The sequence below is a fragment of the Delphinapterus leucas genome, chromosome 5 (genome assembly GCF_059928025.1).
Source record: "Delphinapterus leucas isolate spDelLeu-1000000601 "Yukka" chromosome 5, BTC_Dleu_Yukka2, whole genome shotgun sequence".
Classification (NCBI taxonomy): Eukaryota; Metazoa; Chordata; class Mammalia; order Artiodactyla; family Monodontidae; genus Delphinapterus; species Delphinapterus leucas.
Window position 1 is genome coordinate 19291852 of NC_143133.1, and position 22549 is coordinate 19314400.

At 34.4% G+C, this 22549-nt stretch overlaps 1 protein-coding gene across 8 annotated transcripts in view; it reads right to left on the reverse strand.

The window, feature by feature from the left end:
• Nucleotides 1–22549, reverse strand: part of BLTP1 (bridge-like lipid transfer protein family member 1) — a 207902-nt gene that overhangs the window by 39135 nt on the left and 146218 nt on the right. For 7 of the 8 annotated variants that reach the window (XR_016393200.1, XM_089911536.1, XM_089911537.1 and 4 more), the window contains 9 exons: nt 21760–22004; nt 19540–19645; nt 13729–13826; nt 12798–12983; nt 11635–11803; nt 9855–10066; nt 8554–8752; nt 3181–3240; nt 1113–1339 (listed from right to left, as the gene is read on the reverse strand). Coding sequence is in view for 7 of the 8 variants with exons in the window: in XM_089911536.1 (XP_089767662.1) it covers nt 1113–1339; nt 3181–3240; nt 8554–8752; nt 9855–10066; nt 11635–11803; nt 12798–12983; nt 13729–13826; nt 19540–19645; nt 21760–22004 (1502 nt within the window). In the remaining variant the exon portion in view is untranslated. Of the gene's footprint in view, nt 1–125; nt 327–1112; nt 1340–3180; nt 3241–8553; nt 8753–9854; nt 10067–11634; nt 11804–12797; nt 12984–13728; nt 13827–19539; nt 19646–21759; nt 22005–22549 lie in introns of all 8 variants that reach the window. The other variant, XM_022596400.3, reaches the window with a different exon arrangement.

The following is a 22549-nucleotide window of genomic DNA, read 5'->3' on the forward strand; positions in this document are numbered from 1 at the left end:
ATAACACCTTAAATCAAAGGAAGCATGCAAGAATCAAAGCCATCTATATTAAGTAAGATGATTGGAATTCTCCAGTGATTCAAACCCCTTCATTTTCATAAGGAATCCATTTAGTTGCTACCTACGTTTCCCCATGAGTGAGCTCTGCATGCTTTCAGATGGGACTGGCTAGACTGAGGGGAGGCCCACATCTCTGGGTTACACAGATACTCTGCAGGAACAGAATAGCGCTGATGTGGAGGCCTCAGGCCTAGGAGGTGATTTACAAGTCGTTGCCCAAAGGTGAGCTTGTGGCCATCTCCACTTACTGAACTTTCCTCTGAACTCTAAATGGTAAACAGTAATGTTAATTTTTAAAAAATTTCTTTCCAAGAACAAAACTATTTCATGATACAGTAGTTAAAAGATGTTTCAAAAAAATTTTTACGTTGATAATAGAATGAAAGCAGAGAGAAACTTTCTTTTTAACTAATAAATAATAGGTTTAACTAATAACTAATCAATCTGATACTATAGAATATGTACAGTATAAATTGAAATACACATTTTTAAAATGTATACTTTATTTTGTGTGGGTGCACTTTGCTTTTGACTTTCATTTTTGAACATCATTATTGAGATAATTCACATGCCATAAAATTGACCCATTTAAAATGTATAATGGTTTATAGTGGTTTTTAGTATAGTCACAAAGTTGTACAGCCATCATCAGAATCTATTTAGAACATTTTCACCGCCTCCCAAACAAAACCTCCTAACATTAGCAGTCTCTTCCCATCCCCTCTCCCAACCCCCTAAACTCTCCCAGTCCTAGGCAACCACTGATCTACTTTCTGTCTCTACAGATCTGCTTGCACTTTGCTTTTACTGTTAACATGTTACCTGCAGGTTAAGGCACAAGTTGGTTGACAGCCGTTATGAAACAAGGAATTCAATTAAAAGACAATATTATGGAATTAAAAAAACAATATTATATAAACGTAGACACAGAGAACCACCACTCCCTTCCTTCCTCCACAATTAGCGACTACAGTAAATAACACTGACCTAATAATATCCCTTTCTCAGGGTAAAAGCCAGTCCTGAAAAAGTCTAACTGTGAGTTTACTTACAGTATGGATAGTGGGAGACATAGTGTCGACTTCATCTTCATCTGACAGGTCAGCTATGTTCACTGAATTTAGATCGGCAATGTCATCTGTGTCCTCCTCTCCTGTCAGTGTTGTAAGGGTATTGCCCAGAGCGTTAAGTCTTTTGCCAATGTTAGGATCCATGTGGACATCAATCCCACACATTTTCCACAATACATTGAGTGTCCAGGTTCCAGCACTACTACTTTCTGTTTAAATAAAGAAGTGACGTTTTTGGCTAAGTCTTGAGTATAGAAATTTAAATAATTCTACATTCAGGGAATAAAGTGGATGATGGCCCTGTGTAATAACTAATGTCTCTCACAGCTAGATCTGTCAGAAACATGAGACTATGGGATTGATTCCCCTATTGTATAGTGTGCACCTATTGTTTCTCTGTTTTCAGCACTCTTCTTCCCCCATGTGACCTATGAATTCCCTCCTCCCCTAGCCCCCTAGCTGATCTACCTTCCCATGACTATAGTAGGAGAACTGGCACAGCCCTCCCTCATTAGCCAGAATTAATTAGATGATTAGTCTGAGTAAGGGTCAAAGTTGGAAAACTAAGAATCCTTCCCTGGACTTGAGAAAAGACCGGTCCTTCTCTAGTGACTGAGGGGTGGGGAATGAGGCTCATGAGCTGCTGGCAGCCATGTTTCCTGCCATGTTTCAGGAGGTCAGCAGTAAGCACAAATGAAGCAGCCGGAGAGAAGCAAAGACAAGAGCTGGAAAGAGCCCTGGTGACAGCTGGGATCTTGTTTCCAGTAGCTCCTGAGGGCCCCCTGAATTGACCTGGTTCCTTCTCTTCACTGAGATAACCATTCCTAAGTTTAACTGTGATCTGCAAATGTTCTTTTAACAAGTTCCCCCTTTTAGTTAAGCCAGTTTGAATATGTTGTTGTCGCTTATAAACAAGACCCCTGACAAAGACTTTTATGTGACCTTCCTCCCAATATGTATGTTTACCTCAGTTATCACCTTTTCCTTCTAACATGACTGCTGGAAATCTCCTAACCTTTTCAGCTCTCTGTCAGTGGGGACTGCAGGCCTTGCTATTTTCTCAGACAGTTTACTTAGGATGAGCACTGAGACTAGGTTTTGGAGGACAGGAGGAATAGTAAGGAGGAAAGGAACTCTGCTCATTTAATCAGCTTCTCCCCTCTCAACATTTTAAGCGCTCTTAAATAAACATCTCCATTTATCTTACCCTAGTTTTATACCAGTAAAAATAATAAAAATTTACACTATGCTGTCATCTTAGTTAAGACAGATTATTACTTCTATGGTTATCTCCTAACCGGTTTCCTAGATTTTTCTCCTCTCTAATCCTTGAAAGTGTCCCTTTGATACTGTCACATCTGCTTTCTTGCTCAAAAAAACTCAGTGGCTTTCTCACTGTCCACCAAATGAAGTCCAAATTCCTTAATTTGGGATTTAAGATTTTTCTCATCTTATTTTCACATAACTCTATTCCAGCCAATTTGGACAACTCTAACTAGACACTGTTCTGACATCACGACAGGTATTATTCTCTCCGCCTGAATTTTCTCTATTCATATTTTCCAGTTTTTGCTTAAGAAACAATTTTACCCATCTTTCAAGTCCTTGTTTAAATGCTTTTTCTTCCATAAAGCTTTCTCTCATTCCAGTATCCTTTGAAATTTAGAAATTTTATCTCCCTCCTGTAAATTTCATTAGCAATTGGAATTTTATATATTTTTTGAACTTATCACTTATTGCAGTTTAGTTAGGCTGCAGAGCTGTAACTACCTTATTAGAATTTAAACTTATATGGCATAGAAAGTATATCTTATTCATCTTTGTCTTTCCCAAAACATTCTGTCGTGTATCTTGTACACTGATGGTGTCTAATTAATTGTTAGGTAAATAAAAATATGCTAATATTATTGCAAAATAGTTTTTTAAAATTAGGGAATACCAGAATGAGTTTAGTTAAAAGAGCCTCTAATATAAAGGCAGGAAAAATGGATAAAAAAAGCAGAATTCTACCAGATATATATAGCAAAAGTAATACCAAAGGTGAACTTACCAGCAGCTGCTTGTCCTGTAGTCCTGGAACATACTTCATAGGTACCATCTGGAACTACACCTGCACAAAAATCACCCCCAAAATAAGTTTCAATAAAAGTATGCTTGTGATTAAATATTACACTGCAATTTTTCTTCCAAAAATGATTACCTAAACAGGATTACTAGCCTCTCTAGGTTTCAGTTTCTATTTTTTTATATTTAATTTATTAATTTATTTATTTTACACAGCAGGTTCTTATTAGTTATCTATCTGATACATCTTAGTGTATTAGGTTTCAGTTTCTAATCTGGAGAATGAAAGGGCTACCTTAGATGACTTATGATATCTATTTCATATCTAACAATATTTTATTCTTATCGATTTTAAGAATTAAACTGCATATACCTGAAACTAATATATTGTAAATCAACCATACCTCAATAAAGAAAAAAAGATTTGACTCCAGTTTTATCTTTACATTCTGCATGTGATTTCCTTATCTGAGTGATAATACCTGGCCAACTCTGAAACTCTAGTTTCCAGATACTATGACAATTTGTACCATCATGAGTGAATGGCACTTTGAGAATGCAAATAATTTTAAAATGATTTTTTGATAACTAAGAACTGCCACATTAGGTCACAGACATGATTCATCAACCTTGTCTTTTACTTTGACAAGGATCATTTTATGAGGGAAAAAAAAAGATTGCCTGCCATGATGTCAACCTCATAAGGTCAGCCTCCTAAGGTCATGGACCTATCCCCAGAACATATCTAACTTTAACTTTGAAACATTTACTACTTCTTAGCTTTAATCAGATAATTTCAGCTTTTTTAAGAGGTTAATTAAATCAACAAAAGACATACCATCCTTGAAATAACTTTTAAACAAAGTAGAGCCTAAAGATAGAATTAAGACCCTTTCTCAGTAATCCTTAATGGAAACCAAATTTCAATCTAAACCTGACAGTATATATACTGTAAATAAAATGTCCTTTTGCAATTCATTCCATATTCTAAACTGGTATTCAAATGTTATGCAAATGTGAGTTGTAGAAATGCTACAATTTAGGGACTTCCCTGGTGATCCAGTGGTTGACTCCACGCTCCCAATGCAGGGGGCCTGGGTTTGATCCCTGGTCAGGGAACTAGATCCCGCATGCCACAACTAAGACCCGGCACAGCCAAATAAATAAATTACCTTTTTTAAAAAAAGGAAATACTACAATTTATTTTGGGAGAAAGGGTCTATAAATGACAATTTCTATTATGTATTTTTTAAGATAGTGCCAATAACTTTAAAATCTAAATTATATTTTTGAACCATATTGTACTTGTGCCTCACATACAAATTATAAAAAGAATTAGATCTTGTTTGGGGGTAAAAGATTGCCTAATTCACCTTTAATGTCATAGTTATAAATCAGAGCAAAAAAACCCTAGACTACCCTTTCAAATCTTAAGACTGCTAGAATGAAAAGAAAAGCCTCTGAAATTGGAGTAACATAACTAAGGCCAAATGAAAGTAAGAAACAGTAAATTTAAAAAGGGTAGAAAACATCAGGGACTTCCAATCCCAAGAAGTGCTAGAGAATTTTTGAATATTAAGCTAAAAAAAAGATTATATAAATTCATAGAATACACAGGTATGATGAATTAATAAGGAACATTAAAATTCTTAGGAGTAGATCTGAATCCTGAAAGTGAGAAGTAGGAAACCAACTGGGCTCTTTCCCATTGTACCTGTCATCTCTGAGTTGGACCAACCAGAATCCAGGATGGCAGTATTCCTGCTGTGACAACCAAATGCTGCTACCCAGGTGTTAGCAGAAAGCTTGGAATTTTTCAAACTTCTCATGGTTTAGTTTTTCTAAATACATGTTAAAGAAAAGCGTCTAATCTTTACTATTTAAGTGGTCCATGGAACCCTTCCTATAGATTGTCCTAATTTTTATTGCACTTCCCCCCAAAGTATTATCACCTAGAGAGGAAATTACACCACGCTTTTTTTTTTTTTGGCCACGCCACTTGGCTTGCAGTCTTAGTTCCCCAACCAGGGATCAAACCTGGGCCCCGCCAGTGAAAGCGCCAAGTCCTAACCACTGGACCACCAGGGAATTACCGACACAGGGCCATCTTTCATCTAGGGCATGATTTTTTTTTTTTTTAACATCTTTACTAGAGTATAATTGCTTTACAATGTTGTGTTAGTTTCTGCTGTATAACAAAGTAAATCAGCTATACGTATACGTATATCCCCATATCTCCTCCCTCTTGCGTCTCCCTCTCACCCTCCCTATCCCACCCCGCTAGGTGGTCACAAAGCACCGAGCTGATCTCCCTGTGCTATGCGGCTGCTTCCCACCAGCTACCTATTTTACATTTGGTAGTGTATATATGTCCATGCCACTCTCTCACTTTGTCACAGCTTACACTTCCCCCTCCCCGTGTCCTCAAGTCCGTTCTCTACATCCTTATCTTTATTCCTGTCCTGCTCCTAGGTTCGTCAGAGCCATTTTTTTTTTTTTAGATTCCATATATATGTGTTAGCATACAGTATTTGTTTTTCTCTTTCTGACCTACTTCACCCTGTATGACAGACTCTAGGTCCATCCACCTCACTACAAATACCTCAATTTCATTTCTTTTAATGGCTAATATTCCACTGTATATATATGCCACATATTCTTTATCCATTCATCTGTCAGTGGACACTTAACGTTGCTTCCATGTCCTGGCTATTGTAAATAGAGCTGCAATGAACATTGTGGTACATGACTCTTTTGGAATTACGGTTTTCTCAGGGTATATGCCCAGTAGTGGGATTGCTGGGTCGTATGGTAGTTCTATTTTTAGTTTTTTAAGGGACTTCCATATTGTTCTCCATAGTGGCTGTATCAATTTACATTCCCGCCAACAGTGAAAGAGGGTTCCCTTTTCTCCACACCCTCTCCAGCATTTATCGTTTGTAGATTTTTTGATGCTGGCCATTCTGACTGGTGTGAGGTGACACCTCATTGTAGTTTTGATTTGCATTTCTCTAATGATTAGTGATGTTGAGCATCCGTTCATGTGTTTGTTGGCAATCGGTATATCTTCTTCGGAGTAATGTCTATTTAGGTCTTCTGCCCATTTTTGGATTGGGTTGTTTGTTTTTTTGATATTGAGCTGCATGAGCTGCTTGTAAATTTTGGAGATCAATCCTTTGTCAGTTGATTCGTTTGCAAATATCTTCTCCCATTCTGAGGGTTGTCTTTTCGTCTTGTTTATGCTTTCCTTTGCTGTGCAAAAGCTTTTAAGTTTCATTAGGCCCCATTTGTTTATTTTCGTTTTTATTTCCATTTCTCTAGGAGGTGGGTCAAAAAGGATCTTGCTGTGATTTGTGTCATAGAGTGTTCTACCTATGTTTTCCTCTAAGAGTTTGATAGTGTCTGGCCTTACATTTAGGTCTTTAATCCATTTTGAGTTTATTTTTGTGTATGGTGTTAGAGAATGTTCTAATTTCATTCTTTTACATGTAGCTGTCCAGTTTTCTCAGCACCACTTATTGAAGAAGCTGTCTTTTCTCCACTGTATATTCTTGCCTCCTTTATCAAAGATAAGGTGACCATACGTGCGTGGGTTTATCTCTGGGCTCTCCATCCTGTTCCATTGATCTACATTTCTGTTTCTGTAGGGCATGATTTTTAAATGATCTGTGAAAAAAAATCCTAAGGCATAATCCTACTTTTCCTTATTTCTCTGCCCTAAACTCAACTCTTTTTTAAAAAAAATTGTCAGTTATATCCAAGTATACTGACTCCTAATAAAAACTACACTAATAAAAACTACAAAATAGTAAACTAATTGGTGAATCTGTAATTTGGAACTCTTTTATGTCAGCAAAACAACTACTCTACTCATCTCGTTTGCCACTCTCCCAAAACACCAAACAATAAGCATGTTACAAAAACAAGTCATTTGATACCCTCCAAAGCCCCAAATAAATTATGATTATCGCAATTATCAGCATGTTAGTGTTCTACTTTGCTGGTATAATATCCACTGAGGTGCTGAGTTATTGTTTATATTTTTTAATATGTGTTCTTGACTTTGAGTCAGAGGCATATTTCTTATGCATCTTCCCTTTGTTTAAACTGCTAAGGAAATGGTATCCTTCCTTGCTTCCAAATATATTCTATCCAGTATGACTATAATGATGGCAAAATGTCATCTTAATAAAAATCAATAGGTTTAAATTTATTTTAAGGAAAAAACCACACAAACAAAAGACAGTTATGGTGACTTTTAAAAACATGTATAAGAACCATGTAAAATGATTACTTGTAAAAATTTCTGATGAAGGCTAATTTTGGTCTTTTGGGTATTAGGCATGAGTATTTTGATATCAAGTCTTCTTAATAACCTGAAGTATTTCAAAGAAATCCTAGTATTTTACCTATGAATTATCTAAATGCAAAGCATTCAAAACCAAAAACTTTTACCTAAAATTTTAGCCAATATTAAATGCTAAAACTTCAATTTTTGATATAAAAACACTGGAAAGTTCTCCCAATACTCAAAGAAAACCCAGAACTGGAAAGAAGATTTTCTTCCAGTGAAGAGAGGAAAAAATTGCTAAATAATGGCATACCACCTTCTGAAAAGTAATTAATTTTGTTTTACAGATTAGCTGAGGAATTTTAGTCCACAACCTTTAGTTCTTCAAATATAATTTTTCTTCATTATTAAGATTAATGATAACACAACATTGTAAAGCAACTATACTCCAATAAAAATTAATTAAAAATAGATTAATGATGCTTTATCAACTCTGCTGTAATATTTAAAATAAAAATAAATCCCTGTACCTTCAAAATAGCATATAAACACAGCTTTAGTTATTCACAACCAGAGGAATAACTAAAGCTGTGTTTAATGGAGCATAATAGAATCAGAGGAATTCACACAAATTATACTCTGTAAACTACATATGTGGACATGTGGACTTATTTATGGCTGGAATCCCTGCTCCCGGTTATCCTGTATTATGTTATAGGATGAACTGGATCTTACACATTTATCACTTTGTTTCAAGATCCCCACAGAACAAAGACACTTTGCCTGGTCATTAACGAATCAATTACAGGAAAAATCAGGGAGTGAGCAAATGTTCAAATGTTGTACCATCAAAAAGAATACCTAGTTGGTTTACTTACCCAAACAACTGAAAGCTGCGGTTTTTCACAAATATGTTCTGATGTGTTTAATTAGAAATAGCCTTTATGTCACAAAGTCCAATAACATTCCTCTATATGAACGTCCTTCAGTTTTACTTATGAAGACACTGGGGTTACTTCTTAATTTTAAAAAATTCAAAACCTCATACAGAAAATAAAAGACACTCACAGGCATTCATCACTAGGTCCCCACGAATTTCTGGTTTCCAGTCATCCCATGATGTCTCAAAGCCATCAGCAAAACGGATACAGAAGTTTTTGAAATGCCCTTTACTAACTAGAGATTCTGAAGAACAAGCAGTGATGAGAGTACTTTCAATGGTCAGAACTAAAGCAGAGCCAGTGTCAAGGTCTCCGGTGTGATTAGACTGCAAAATATATTAAAGAAATGAGACAAAAGGTGACAACTTTTAAAATCTGGAAACCTCACAGGATTCATAAGATCAAACATCTAAAAAGGGTCAACCCTAGAGAGCTTCATTAAAAAGCAGTTCAGAAAGATGCCTACTTTTAAAATTAAATTGCTCATGTGAAATGCATTGCCATGTGCATTTTTTTAAACTAAACTTGCAAAAGGCTAAATATCTGTTCTTTTTATCTCAAGCCTTTTAGTTTGTGGGGAACATTTTCATTTTGACAACCATCCCTGGTGTGTAAGGCCTTCCTGAGCTCTGTCCATCATGTCATTAAAATATTATCATTTTTCAACTCCTGAAGCACAAACACACCACGTTGCCAATCCTCAACTCAGAGTTTTTCTTAACACTGTTTTGCCAAACAAAATACTTAAAGATAAATTCATTCAACAACTGGTTACAGGTTAAGGTAAATTATAACAGTAAAATGTAGACCTCTGTGTTTGTTATAACTGTAACTTCTTAGCCTAACAGGGGGTTCATAGCCTTTTCCCTCACACACATGTGCATGCAAATATGTATTCCTGAGAACTGGTCCTAAATCACAAAGAGTAAATTTTTGCTTTATCCAGTACACATAACTTGGAAGTTTTGTTACCATTAAATATTATAGTTTAAAAGAATTTTGAAATTCCCTACCCTGTTTTAGGTAAAGTTATTAAACATTATTATATAGCATCCTTAAATATCCTTTGTTTCTATTTTATTATCAAGTGTATGCCAAAGATGTCTTGGCTAAACACAAAACAAATAAAAAATTTTGAAAACTAAGCTGCTTATTTTCCAAGGTAAAAATTAAGATTTATTAGATGGGTGTCAATCTCATTACTATTATGAGGCATATCAGAATGCTTCAGAGAAACGTCTCATGAAATTGATATTTAATACACTGTGGATAAATAACGGTTGAAGGAGTTCAATCTTACTTGCTATCTACTAAACTCAAGTTATAAACTGTTATCCTGAAAAGCTTATTGTTATACTCTATACACATAAAAATGGTTTCTAGAAATGTCTGGCTCTTAATCTTGGACTGTGATTCGATTTTTTATACCTGTGCAGTATTTGTGATAGGCAGGCAAATTCCCAGATCATTCACAGTGAGCTGGAGGAAGAGAGTCCCAAACGCCTGGGCTGACGTTTGCTGGATACCAGGCAACATATCTACCACTTCCTTTGTAGCCATATGAATATCTTTATGTAAAGCCATTCGTTGTTCATTCCAATTGTCATAGGCAGCCTTATAATTCAGCCAAAACAGCACAGCTTTTGATAATTAAGACAGGGCAGAAGGAAAATTAAAATAAAAACTGTAAAGCTATATGGCAAGTAAACCTCTAGAGCTGCAAAATCCTGTTGATTAATAAAAATTACTCCCAGAAAATTGTAGCATTAGAATTTGAAAGGATCTAAGAGGATACAGTCAACTTGAGAAATGAAAAAAGCAGAAAGCAGGCGACTGCAAAGTGGCAAAAGAAGAAAATCCAGGTCCATTCATTCATTCAATGAATTAGTTGTGAAATGCCTACTGTATATGCTAGGCATTGGCATGGAATAACAAACGAAAACACACATGGACTCTGACCATATACAGCTTTCTGTTACAACAGTTAAAAATTCTTGACGGAGAGGTACGTAATACTGGGAGTATACATTAACAAAGTGTGATTTAGAGAGAGAAGTCAAAGACATTTGAGTTTGTAACAAGAATGAAACTTAAGGTAAACCATCATTGAATGCAGTATATACAAGGAGGAGTCTAAAGAGAGAGAAAGATGAAGGGGCCAGAGAAGTAGAAGGAAAAGCAGGTGTTATGTCATGGACACAAAGAGTAGAAAGTACTTTAAGGAGTTGTTGAAAGTTGATCAAAAGTTGGTAAGATGAGAAATGAAAAAAAAAAATGTGCACCAGATTTAGCAAAATAAAATGGTAAGGGCAGTTTTCTAACAAACTGATCTTATCACCAGCCAATGCCCACCACCAATTTAAATCTTTTATGGCTTCATAAATGGTTCTTCATTACTTCTAAAATACAATTCCTATTTGCCCAAGACACATTAATTAGATCCTATCTATCGTTCAGCCTTATTTCCCATTATTTTCTTTTATAAAAGTGGCTGCTGTATTTTCTTAGACCTCTGTGCTCATATATATTCATTCATGTTCTTTCTCACTTGGCAAATCTTTATTTAGTTCTTAACTTCATGCCTGGGACTGTTCTAGGCCTTCAAATACAGAGGTAAATAGGACAAGCTTTCATTTCCTGTCTCCTTGGTGAACTCCTAACTCCAAGTTGAATCTGAAAATTTAGTTTCTCCTCTGAGAAGCACAGAGAAAGTGAGAGACACCCTCAGATATAAGGGGAAAAAAAAGAAGTGTGTGTGTGTGTGTGTGTGTGTGTGTGTGTGTATATATCTCTACTCTGTAGTCTGCTTTGTTCTCTTTCCCACTGAACTGAGAGCTCCTTGAGGGCAGAGATCCTGTTTCCCATATTTGTATTCCACTTCTAGACAGTAAACAATAAATGTTTATAGAATAAATGAATAAAGACAGTGCTAAGACAATTGGGTGCAATAGTTATCCAAGCCAAAAAATTTAAAATTCTGAATCAGACATTCCTATAGATCCATGTAAAAAGCAAATAACTTTAAAAAGTAAAGTAACTCCAAAAACTGATGGTAGTAAGCAAGAAACATTTTTTGGATGCTCACATTTCAAATTTAAGAGACATTTAGCTGTCAAGCATTTAAACTGGTAAACTACAGATGATTTTTTCTAGCATTACCAAAACATTTCTAAATCTAACAAGACAGTATTGATAGACTTCATCTTACCTCTATCAAAGGCCACAGGCTGTGCATAAACAATTGGTCTATTCAGGGTAATAAGCACAGCTTCCCTATCTGAAGAACCACTGATTTCTTCTCGCAGGGCATTTCTTAACCCAATTCTAGTTTTAAAATAGGCAACCTGATGAAAATCAGAACCAGCTTCCTCATAAACCTAAAATAAAATTAAAAGCTCAATAAAATCAAATAATGGAAAGTATTTTAATTTTAAAAATTAGAAGTTTTAACACCATTAATGATATTGTTCACTAAAAGAACTACAGTACATTTTTCTCTATTTCATTTGTCAATGATAAATTCCTGATACTCTGTACCATAAACACTTGAAATTAATATACAATATGGATGGGTATATAAGAAATAAATAGGAAGTCATACATAAAATTCATACAAAAGCTAGGATTAGGACCATAGCCTCAATGGCAATGTATTAAATGTTTCAAGATAATCAGATCCTCTCTCCTCTCAAACTGTGTTTCTATTTGAAAAAATTACTGTTTTTCTAGAGATGACATGAAATTTTTGTTCATTTATTCCCCCACATAATCTTTAATATAGCCACTCAGTTTTGAAAAGTGACTGGTATTCTTTTAATCTTCAAACTAAAGAAGGAAAAAGGTTAAATCTACATAATAATTTTTAGCAAAAATAATAGTATAATTCCCTAATGAGCTGTGAAAGTTAATTTTTATACAACAGAATCTGATTTACTGTCATATATATATATACTTTTTTTTTAAACTTTACATGTTTAATATTATAGCATGCAAAATTTGCCATTATCAAACAGGACAGCTAAGAAACTTAGTAACATTTTAAAGACTGACCAATGTTAGTACAAAGTGTTGAAATAAAAAATATTGTTTAACAAAATCAAGAGAAATTATAAACGAATATTTATGAAGATACTAGATTCAAGTTTCACGTGATTGCATTTGCACTGAACAATATACCACCAATATATACTCAGTGAAATACCAAGGTAAAATTATAAGGGCCTTCTTAAGTGATTTTTTATTAGAATTTACAATCAGATTTTAGGAACTTCAACTCAATACTTTTTAAAGTATAGTAATACTTAAAGTAGTTTAAATTGATGTGCAAAGTTTAAAAGCCAGAGTTTTAATATCAACATATTCAGCACTCACCTGATGTTTAACAATTTGTCCTAATGCCAGATTTAAATCCACTTGGCATTTACCAAACAGTTTCAGATAGCTGCTACTTCCTGGTGAAGCTTTGGTTTGAAGTCGGTTTGAAAGTTCCAATTCAATCAATCCAGTTTCAAATCTCACAGCTCTCATTGAGGGAGTTGTGGCCGTTACTTGAATACCCTAGCAGGTTATATGTTTGGAGGAAAAAAAGAATCTTAACTCAACAATGTACACCCACACAAATGAAATCTTTCAATATATGATAAATAAAACAGCCATGTTTTAAAACACATATAGGATGCCTGATGAACTAATAAAACTGGCAACATCCTTTAATTTCTCATGTCAGTAGGAACTTTTTTAGCTATTAAATTTTATTCCAGTATTCTGTATTTAAAATATAGACTGTTCATGTGTTAAATACATTAATTACAAGTAAATAACTATTTGGTAAGAATGATTTTTATTTTTAAGAACACTAATATCGTAAATATTGGAAATAACGTTTCTATTAAGGTATTATTTTAACTGGACAACTGTACAAAATATTTCTTACAGAGTAATTTGTAACAGCAATAATTAGAAAAAAGTCAAAAGGTTCATCTGAAGGAAGTAGTTAAATTGTTACAACTGTATAATATATAGCACAGCTGTTCAAAAAGATAAAGTGGATCTAAATGTTCTGACATGGAAAGGTATTCAAGGTTTTTAAAAATGCAGATATACATATATAAAAATACAGATAGGAAAATGTCCTAAAGGATATTCAATTATTAAAGCTTCTTCTATGCATGGACAGGGTTACACTTCAGTTTTATTTTCTATTTGGCATACTCATATATCATATGGATTTTCTACAAGAATACATTAATTAAGTAGAAAAATACTTCTTAAAGAATCATTATTATATTATTATTTATGTTACCTTAAACTGCAAGTTCAGGGAATAGAGTAGAATTTTAGGCTTATCTCCATCTGCTGTTCCATCATGTTCGTTCCAAAGAGGAATAGGTTGCTCCCCACCTGAAAGAGGTTAAATAATTGAAGGTTTGAGGCAATTTCTTTAAAAGGAAAATAATAACTACTTTGTGTGCTTAAAAACACACACACACACACAACATTTTCTTTTTCCTGATCATTAACTCAATCTTTAACAGGGAACTTTAGCCATGTCACATTTCACTGAGGCAGATATTATAAGAAGGGACAGTACTGCATATGTAGATATTTATTAAGAGCATTTTATAAGGACTAGAACTAAGATCCCACAAGCTGCGCGGTGCAGCCAGAAAAAAAAAAATTTTATAAGGACTAAATTAAGACATTATACCTATAATTACACCAAACATGATTATACACCTGAGAAAATATATTTGAGGGAAAAACAGTACAATGAAATAATTTCTTCAACCAAAAATGGGACCTTTGTCATTTATATTTGTGTGTCATAAACAAAAAAGAATGGAAGAAAAAATAAAGGTAGAGAAATAAAAAATAAGGTAATAATTAAGAGTGTGACAATAAACGTTTGGCCTATACATGAAAACAAAATGCGGGCAGAGGACCCTGGGGATAAGTTCCTATTAATAGACCATTTGTTGCCCAGGCATCGTGGCATTCAGGAAATAATGTTCTAATATTTTAAAATCCAACTTCTATCTCCACTTCTCCTTTCCTTATTGTAAAAACTTTTCTGTATGCTTACCTTTCAAATATTCTATCTTAAAATGATTCATCTTTTTCTATGTATATTGAATTTAGCATCGTCCCAGGGAGCAAATATAAGTGGGATGGGAAGTTTTTTCCTAGTAGGTAATCAATTAATGTAATTCATCACATCAACAGGCTAAAGAAGAAAAATCACATTATCATATTACAGGATGCAGAAAAAGCATTTGACAAAAACCAACACCTATTGATAGTAAAGAGTCTCAGTAAACTAGGAGCAGAGAACTTCCTCAACTCAATAGAGAATATCTACAAAAAACCTACAGCTAGTATGATCCTTAACGGTGAAAAGCTCTTAGTTTCCTCACTAAGATAAGGTACAAACCAAGGATGTCCACTCTTACCACTTCTTTTCAACATCATACAAGAAGTCCTAGCTAATGCAATAAGACAAGAAAAGGGAAAAAAAAGATATACAGATTGGGAAGGAAGAAATAAAACTGTCTCTGTTCACAAATGACCTGATCATCTATGTAGAAGTTCCTGGAACCAATAAGTGATTATAGCAAGACTGCAGGATACAAGGTTAATAATATACAAAGGTCAGTCACTTTCCTATATACCGGCAATAAACAGTGGAATGTGAAATTAAAAACACAATACTATTTACATTAGCACCACAAAAAATAAGATACTTAAGTATAAATTAACAATAAATATACAAGATCTACATGAGAAAACCTACAAAACTCTGATAATGTCAGTTCTTCCCAACTTGCTCTCTAGATTCAATGCAACCCCAGCCAAAATCCTACCAAATTATTTTGTGGATATCGACAAACTCATTCTAAGGTGTACGTGAAGGGACAAAATACCCAGAATAGCCAATAAAATATCGAAGGAGAAGACCAAAACTAGAAGACTTAAACTACCTGACTTCAAGACTACAAGCTAATCAGGACAGTGTGGTACTGGTGAAATAACAGACAAAAAGATCAATGGAACAGAAGGGAGAGCCCAAAAATAGATCCACATAAATATAATCAACTAATCTTTGACAAATGAGCAAAGGCAATACAATTGAGCAAAAGCAATACAATGGAGCAAAGATACAGTCTTTTCAACATATGTTGCTAGAATACAAAAAAATACATGCAAAAAAATACATCTAGATATAGACCTTAAACCTGTCACAAAAATTAGCTCATAATGGATCACAGGCCTAAAGGTAAAACACAAAACTACAAAAATCATATAAGATAACAAAGGAGAAAACCTTAATGACCTTCTGTATGACAATGACTTTTTGGATACAACACCAAAGGCATGATCCACGAAAGAAAGAATTGATAAATTAGACTTCTTAAAAATTTTTTATTTTAATTTTTTTTTGGTCACACCACACAGAATGAGGGATCTTAGTCCCCCAATCAGGGATCAAACTTGCACCCCTTGCAGTGGAAGCATGGAGTCTTAACCACTAGACCACCAGGGAAGTCCCAAGCTAGACTTTATTAAAATTAAAAACTTCTGCTCTGAGAAGAGTGTCAAGAGAATAACAAGACAAGCCATAATTGGGAGAAAATATTTCCAAAAGATACATTTGTAAAGGACCATTATCCAAAATATGCAAAGAGCTCTTAAACTCAACAATAAGAAAACAACCTGATTAAAACTGGGCCAAACATTTTAATAAACACCTCACCAAAGAAGATATACAGATGGCAAATAAGCACATTTGAAAAGGTGCTTCACATCATGTCATCAGGGAAATGCAAATTAAAACCACAGTAAGATAACCACTGCACACCCATCAGAATATTCAAAATCTAGAACAGTGACAAACAACACAAAATGCTGGGGGGATGTGGAGTAAAAGGAACTTTCATTCATTTCTGGTGGGAATGCAAACTGGTACAGTCACTTTGGAAGACAGTTTGGCAGTTTCCTATAAAACTAAACATACTTTTATATGATCCGTATGATCCAGCAACCTTGCACCTTGGCAGTTACCAAAGGGGGACGAAAACTTATGTCCACACAGAAACCTGCATAGGGATGTTTATAGCACCTTAATTCATAATGGCCAAAACCTGGAAGCAACCAAGGGAGGAATAAATAGGCAAAGAACAGAGGATTTTTAGGGCAGTGGAACTACTCTGTAGGATATTATAATGATGGATACACGTCATTATACATTTGTTCAAACCCACCGAATGTACAATGCCAAGAGTGAATCCTAATGTAAACTATGGGCTTTTGGTGATAATGGTGTGTCAATGTAGGTTTGTCAGTTGTAACAAACGTAACACTCTAATGGGGGACTTTGATAATGGGGGAGGCTATGCATGACTGAAGGCAGAGGGTATCTGGGAAATCTCTGTACCTTGCCCTCAATTTTGCCGTGAACCTAAAACTGCTCTAAAAAATAAAGTTGATTTTTTAAAAAGGCTATTTGTTTTGTTCATCTATCACTATCCTGAATATCTTTTACATAGTTTCAGAAAAAAAATTTTTTTAATTTAAAAGACAAGCTCTGCCTCTTACAAAATGTATTACATAATACTTTTAGTTTATAGAAATATCAGAGACACTATTAGTCACATTAACTCCACAGTTTTTACCTTGTTATGAATTAAATATAGACCTGGTCCAATTGTAAGAAGGTAACCTCACTATATATATATTTCTCATTACATATAAATGGCTGTACATACTCAAAAGTAGACCTCTTCTCTTTACTAAGTCAGTGCTTACCTACACCTTTCTGAAACCCAGGCAATCCACGGGCAATAAGATTATAAGAATTGATTCTTCAAAAAAGAATTTTCCTAACAAACTTGATGATGATTGTGAACATGAGTATTCCTATGCAATAGAAAATGTCCCAAAGCTAAATGTAACGTGAAGGAAAAGCCTGAGGAAAAAGTTTAAGAAACAAATAAGGAAAATAATCATGAAGATTATGGGAGAGTAGGGAAGCAATATAGAGATGAGAATACTAAGAAATGTGGCTACAGGGATTCTAAGTATTCCCTCTCAATAATCTGTTACATTCTCTGGTTTCGAAAAAGATAAGGGAACATCTGTGCTCCATGAGGCCCTGGGCCAGCTGGATGATATGTGATTTACATTTCAGCTATTTTCCTAGGGTTCATGTTGTCTCTACAGTCAGGAAGGAATGGTTCAGGGAGCAGATCTAGCTACTAAATGACTTTGGCATCATTATCTGATTTCTCTATTCTTCACAGTGACTAGCAAGTCTTCATGGTTAGAACATTAATTTCCAGTCCATTATTCATAGACCTAGGGATACACTTTACTTATAACTCCTAACTGAATGTAATTCAAAGGTTAAGAAAAGCCTTTCTTTTTCATCAAAACCACTTTGACAGCTTACAGTACCAGACTAATACGAGGAACTCTATAATCCTAGCTTTTTACCGTAAGATACAAGATTAGTTCATGGAAAAGTCTGTTTTTTAGTTATACATATTCAGCAATAGCAGTCCTGAAAATACTCTTTAAAACTCATAAAAATTTACCAACTTGAAATATTCTTTCACATTACAGACAATGTTCTAATGTGATATCAACCAGGTAAATGTGCCACATTAAAACTTCTATATGGTGTCACTGAAGAGACACCTTCAGTGGCAGAAGGGGCGTCTGCTATATATTCATCCCTCCCTTAATGGTTTGTATTCAACCATTTTTAGAAAAATTCCAAGACTACCAATTGATCTGATTTTTATATTAACCTGTAAAATTCTATAGCTCTGCTAGGCTTCTTCAATGTGATCATTAAGTAGCTTCCTGACCTCAGATACAACCAGAACCAACCCATGAGAACCAGGAAAATCTCTTGCTCACACAGCTGCTACATAATTTAATTCCCTAATCCATGTTCTGTCCTCCTTCAGGGCCTTATCAAATACTGGTCCATAAGCTCTGCCTGAATCTTCTCTACTTCTCCTTTCTTGCCAAATGAGGCTTCACTTGTGAGGTTTTGAATATGACTTCCTCTGTGAAGCCTTTTCTGATTCCTTAGACTACGTTAGTTTCTCCTTTGACACAGACATAGCACCTTCTTGTCATTCAGAGAACTCATCACAATTATAATGTACTATCTAGATACTTAATAAATTTGTAAAATGAATGAATTTATCCATCAACATGGAGGAATCTCCTCTTGATGCCAATTTATAGATGAGGCTTAACTATTATTTTAACATGATTATATGCATACTGAAATATTCAGCCTCAAGAATGTTATACAGTCAACTTGTTTTCCACCCTAATGCCTCTTAATACTTTACCTTGTGAATTAAAAATCAATTAATTGTTTAAATCAAACATATATTTCTGGTTAAAATATAAAATAGTGATTAAGAAGCTCACTATAATCTGATCTTGAGGAATAGCAAAAATATAATAAGGATTGCTATAGACAATTTACCATGTGGCCAGCATACTGTCACCATCTGATATAGATTAAAATCGAAATCTTAACACTGATCTAAATTTTGCTCCCAAATGATTAAGATTAGTTTAGTTAACAGACACACACTAAGCTTTTTCTTTTTGGAAGGGAAGCCTAAGGGACCTTTGTTTAATTTATAAATTGTAAATGCATATATTACATATGACAAAAGTAATAAGCAAAACAATCTGTAGGTGAGAAAGCCATAAAAGGAATGCAGAGGGGCTTCCCTGGTGGCGCAGTGGTTGAGAGTCCGCCTGCCGATGCAGGAGACACGGGTTTGTGCTCCCGTCTGGGAAGATCCCACATGCCACGGAGCGGCTGGGCCCATGAGCCATGGCCGCCGAGCCTGCGCGTCCGGAGCCTGTGCTCCGCAATGGGAGAGGCCACAACAGTGAGAGGCCCATACCGCATACCGCAAAAAAAAAAAAAAAAAAAAGGAATGCAGAATTTTTAGGGAGTTACTCAACAATTTCATCTAAATGATAGGATCGATACTCATACCACTGGTACATGACCATCATATAGCCAATGAGAATAAAAACCTGCCGTATGTTCTGCACTATAAGTATCAAATCATCTTACCAGAAACTTTTTGTATTACTTCATTAACTTCCTTCATGAACACTTTCTGTACAAATACCAAGTGGTTTAGAAGATCAGTTGTAAGATTATGTTCGAAGGAACCAACCTGCCAAACAAAATCAGAATACTAGATTAACATACTGACTATATTAGTTTAAAATACATCTCACATAAGTCATGCCAAACTCTGAGGAAAAACAATTATCTACATGCTATTTGAAACGAAAATACTGAAGAAGGGTTAAAAATACTCAGATTCCGCAATACTCTACTGGCCTGACATTGTTATGAGCCATTCCCCCCATATTTTAAAATAACAGTAGCCAATAAGGTATGAGAAATCTTTTGAAAATGAATGAAAATTATACTCTATGTAACTTGCTGATTGCAAAATTGAAATTTTATGTAGAGTAATATTTATTTTTAATGACCACTGAGGTAGAGTTAGAAAGATGGACCAGTATAAGTGAAAGAAAATGTATTTACTCATTCAAATATTTATTGACCATCTGCATTAGGTGCTAAAGATACAGCTGTGAATAAAAATAACAAAATTATGGCTCTCATGAAGCTACATTTGAGCAAATTAGCAAATCAGATATACTAAAGTCAGCTTTACTATAATACATGTCCCATGATTAGTATAAAGCCCAAAATTTCTGGCAAGAATTAGTTAATAAACAGATTAAATAGAAAGCCAGCCCTAACTGGAGTTGAGTTTTATATTAACGATGAATTGAAACATCCTTATGAATAAGGCAAATACTTCAACATTTGTCACTTTGATAGTGTCCATATTTTGATCAAAAGTTAATAGCAAAAGAGATGTAGTAGTCTTTTCTTAGTCTAAGTTTCACTGGGCACTTTTATTTTATATATAGTAGTATCAAATGGGCAAAGATGATTTTCACATGTGTCTATTTTAGGCCATAGTTAAATGGGCAACTCTCAGAGAGATGCAACTTTAGATTCTTTCGAATGTTTGTAATTAACTGCATTCTTAGTAAATCTGGGATGGTGTTCTGCCCCAATTACAAACTTTATACCTTATAATAGCTAATATTAGTAAGGAACTATGCAATATACTGCATTTGATTTGTTTTATTTTCTGTCAAATGAACCATTAATAACAGTATTGCTAAACTACAGTCTGGAACACTTATTTTTCAGTGTAGAAAGCACAAATGAAATATGCTTTATAATCCACCTTTTAGTAAATAAATATTTGACTTCTAGCGTCTTGTACACGAGAAGTTCTAGGACAAGCAGAGTCTAAAGAAGGTAAACCAGACTTAAATATATCCTACTTAGCTGTAATATTTCTAGAAAGACACCAAAGAGCATTCTTATAGATCCTTCAGATTCTAGAGAATAAACTTTATAAAACAAAGAGTTGGCAAATTGAGTTTTGATAAGGTTGCAATTGTTTCTGAAAAACTGACAAAGCAAGCTGAGGGACGAGCACACTGTGTGACTCCTACATTTCTCATTTGATAGTTGGGAGACTTAGGGAAAGTTATTTAATCTCTCTAAATTTGATTTTCTACTATAACAAATTAGGATGATAACAAATGGCCTACTTACCACAAATCAAATGAAAACATATACAAATGCTTTTTAAACTTGTGATAATTGTACAGATATAAAGGGAAAATATAATGATGGAATCATGTACGCTGGCTTTCAAATTCCCTTAGTAAAGAAACTAGTCTGTGAATCTGCTTGTAATTATTTTATCTCTGTATGACCTTTATATTGTTAATAAGTATGTATACCTGGATGAATCATGTAACCTCTCTAACGGCTCAGTTTCTTTACTTGTAAAATGAGAATAAAACATCTACCTCAAAGGATTGATTTAAGGATTGTACAAGTCAATGAATATGAACCACCCGACAAATGTTAGATACGCTTAGCGTTTTTATAATCAAATGAATCATGAAAATATTGTAGAGATGCATGTGAAACCCAATATAATAAATATGAATTCAAAGATGATTAAAACAAGAAAAAAAAGCATGTTTAAATAAAACTATAAGGAGAGAGACACATACACATGTGTACGTAAACACACACACACACACACACACCAAACAGAGTAAAAAATTCTGTAGGAATAAATGATTTGATGATTTTTTTTGATCACTACATACTTTGGTACAACTAAAATGTGAAGGCTCCTAAATTACAAAGAGTAAGAAAATTAAAAAGTGAACTTACTTCTGCCACACAACGTAGATAATTTCCCTGTAAATAGTACCCTTGTTTAGAAGGCAGTTCATCTATACTCCACACCTGGTCTGAATAACTATCATGCTCTTCCATTATATATTTCCCTGACATAGTAACAGGAGGAAGGTTAAGACTGGCAGAAGGAGGAATGGTTGACATATCTGTGGCAGAAACTTTTGAAGTAAAACGCAATCTGTGATTTGGTAGCTCAAATGTAAATCTGGTCTGTGCACCTGTAAGAAATAAGGAAAGTTACTGTTTGTTGTTCAGGTGCTCATTCACTCATTCATTCCTTACTTTGTTCAACAAATGGTGTCTATAAAAAAAAGTATGCATTTTCCAAACCTATGTTGAAAGATATGAGAAGGATATTTTAAATTTGCTTATAAAATATTTCCCATCTTTAAATATATGTATGGTTACTATAAAGCATCAGCCAGTATTATTAAGCCAGCAAATATCATTTATTAAGCCTACTAGGTGCCCAGCATTGTGTTAGGTGCTAGAGAAACACCTGTAAATGTTCTCTTTATTTCACATAAGGTAGAAAAGAAACTGCCTTTATTATGAAAGAGTTAAAACAAGAGAAATTAAAGTGTAAAACAAAACAAAACAACAGCAATCCACACAGTGTTTTATTCACAGAGAATAGTTAGCAGTTGATAACTTGCCTCTTGATCCTGACTCAGTATGGAAGGAAACAGTGAAATTGTCAAACCAACTAAATTATACTCAATGAAAACATTCGTCGAGTATAAAATTTTACAAAACATGTATC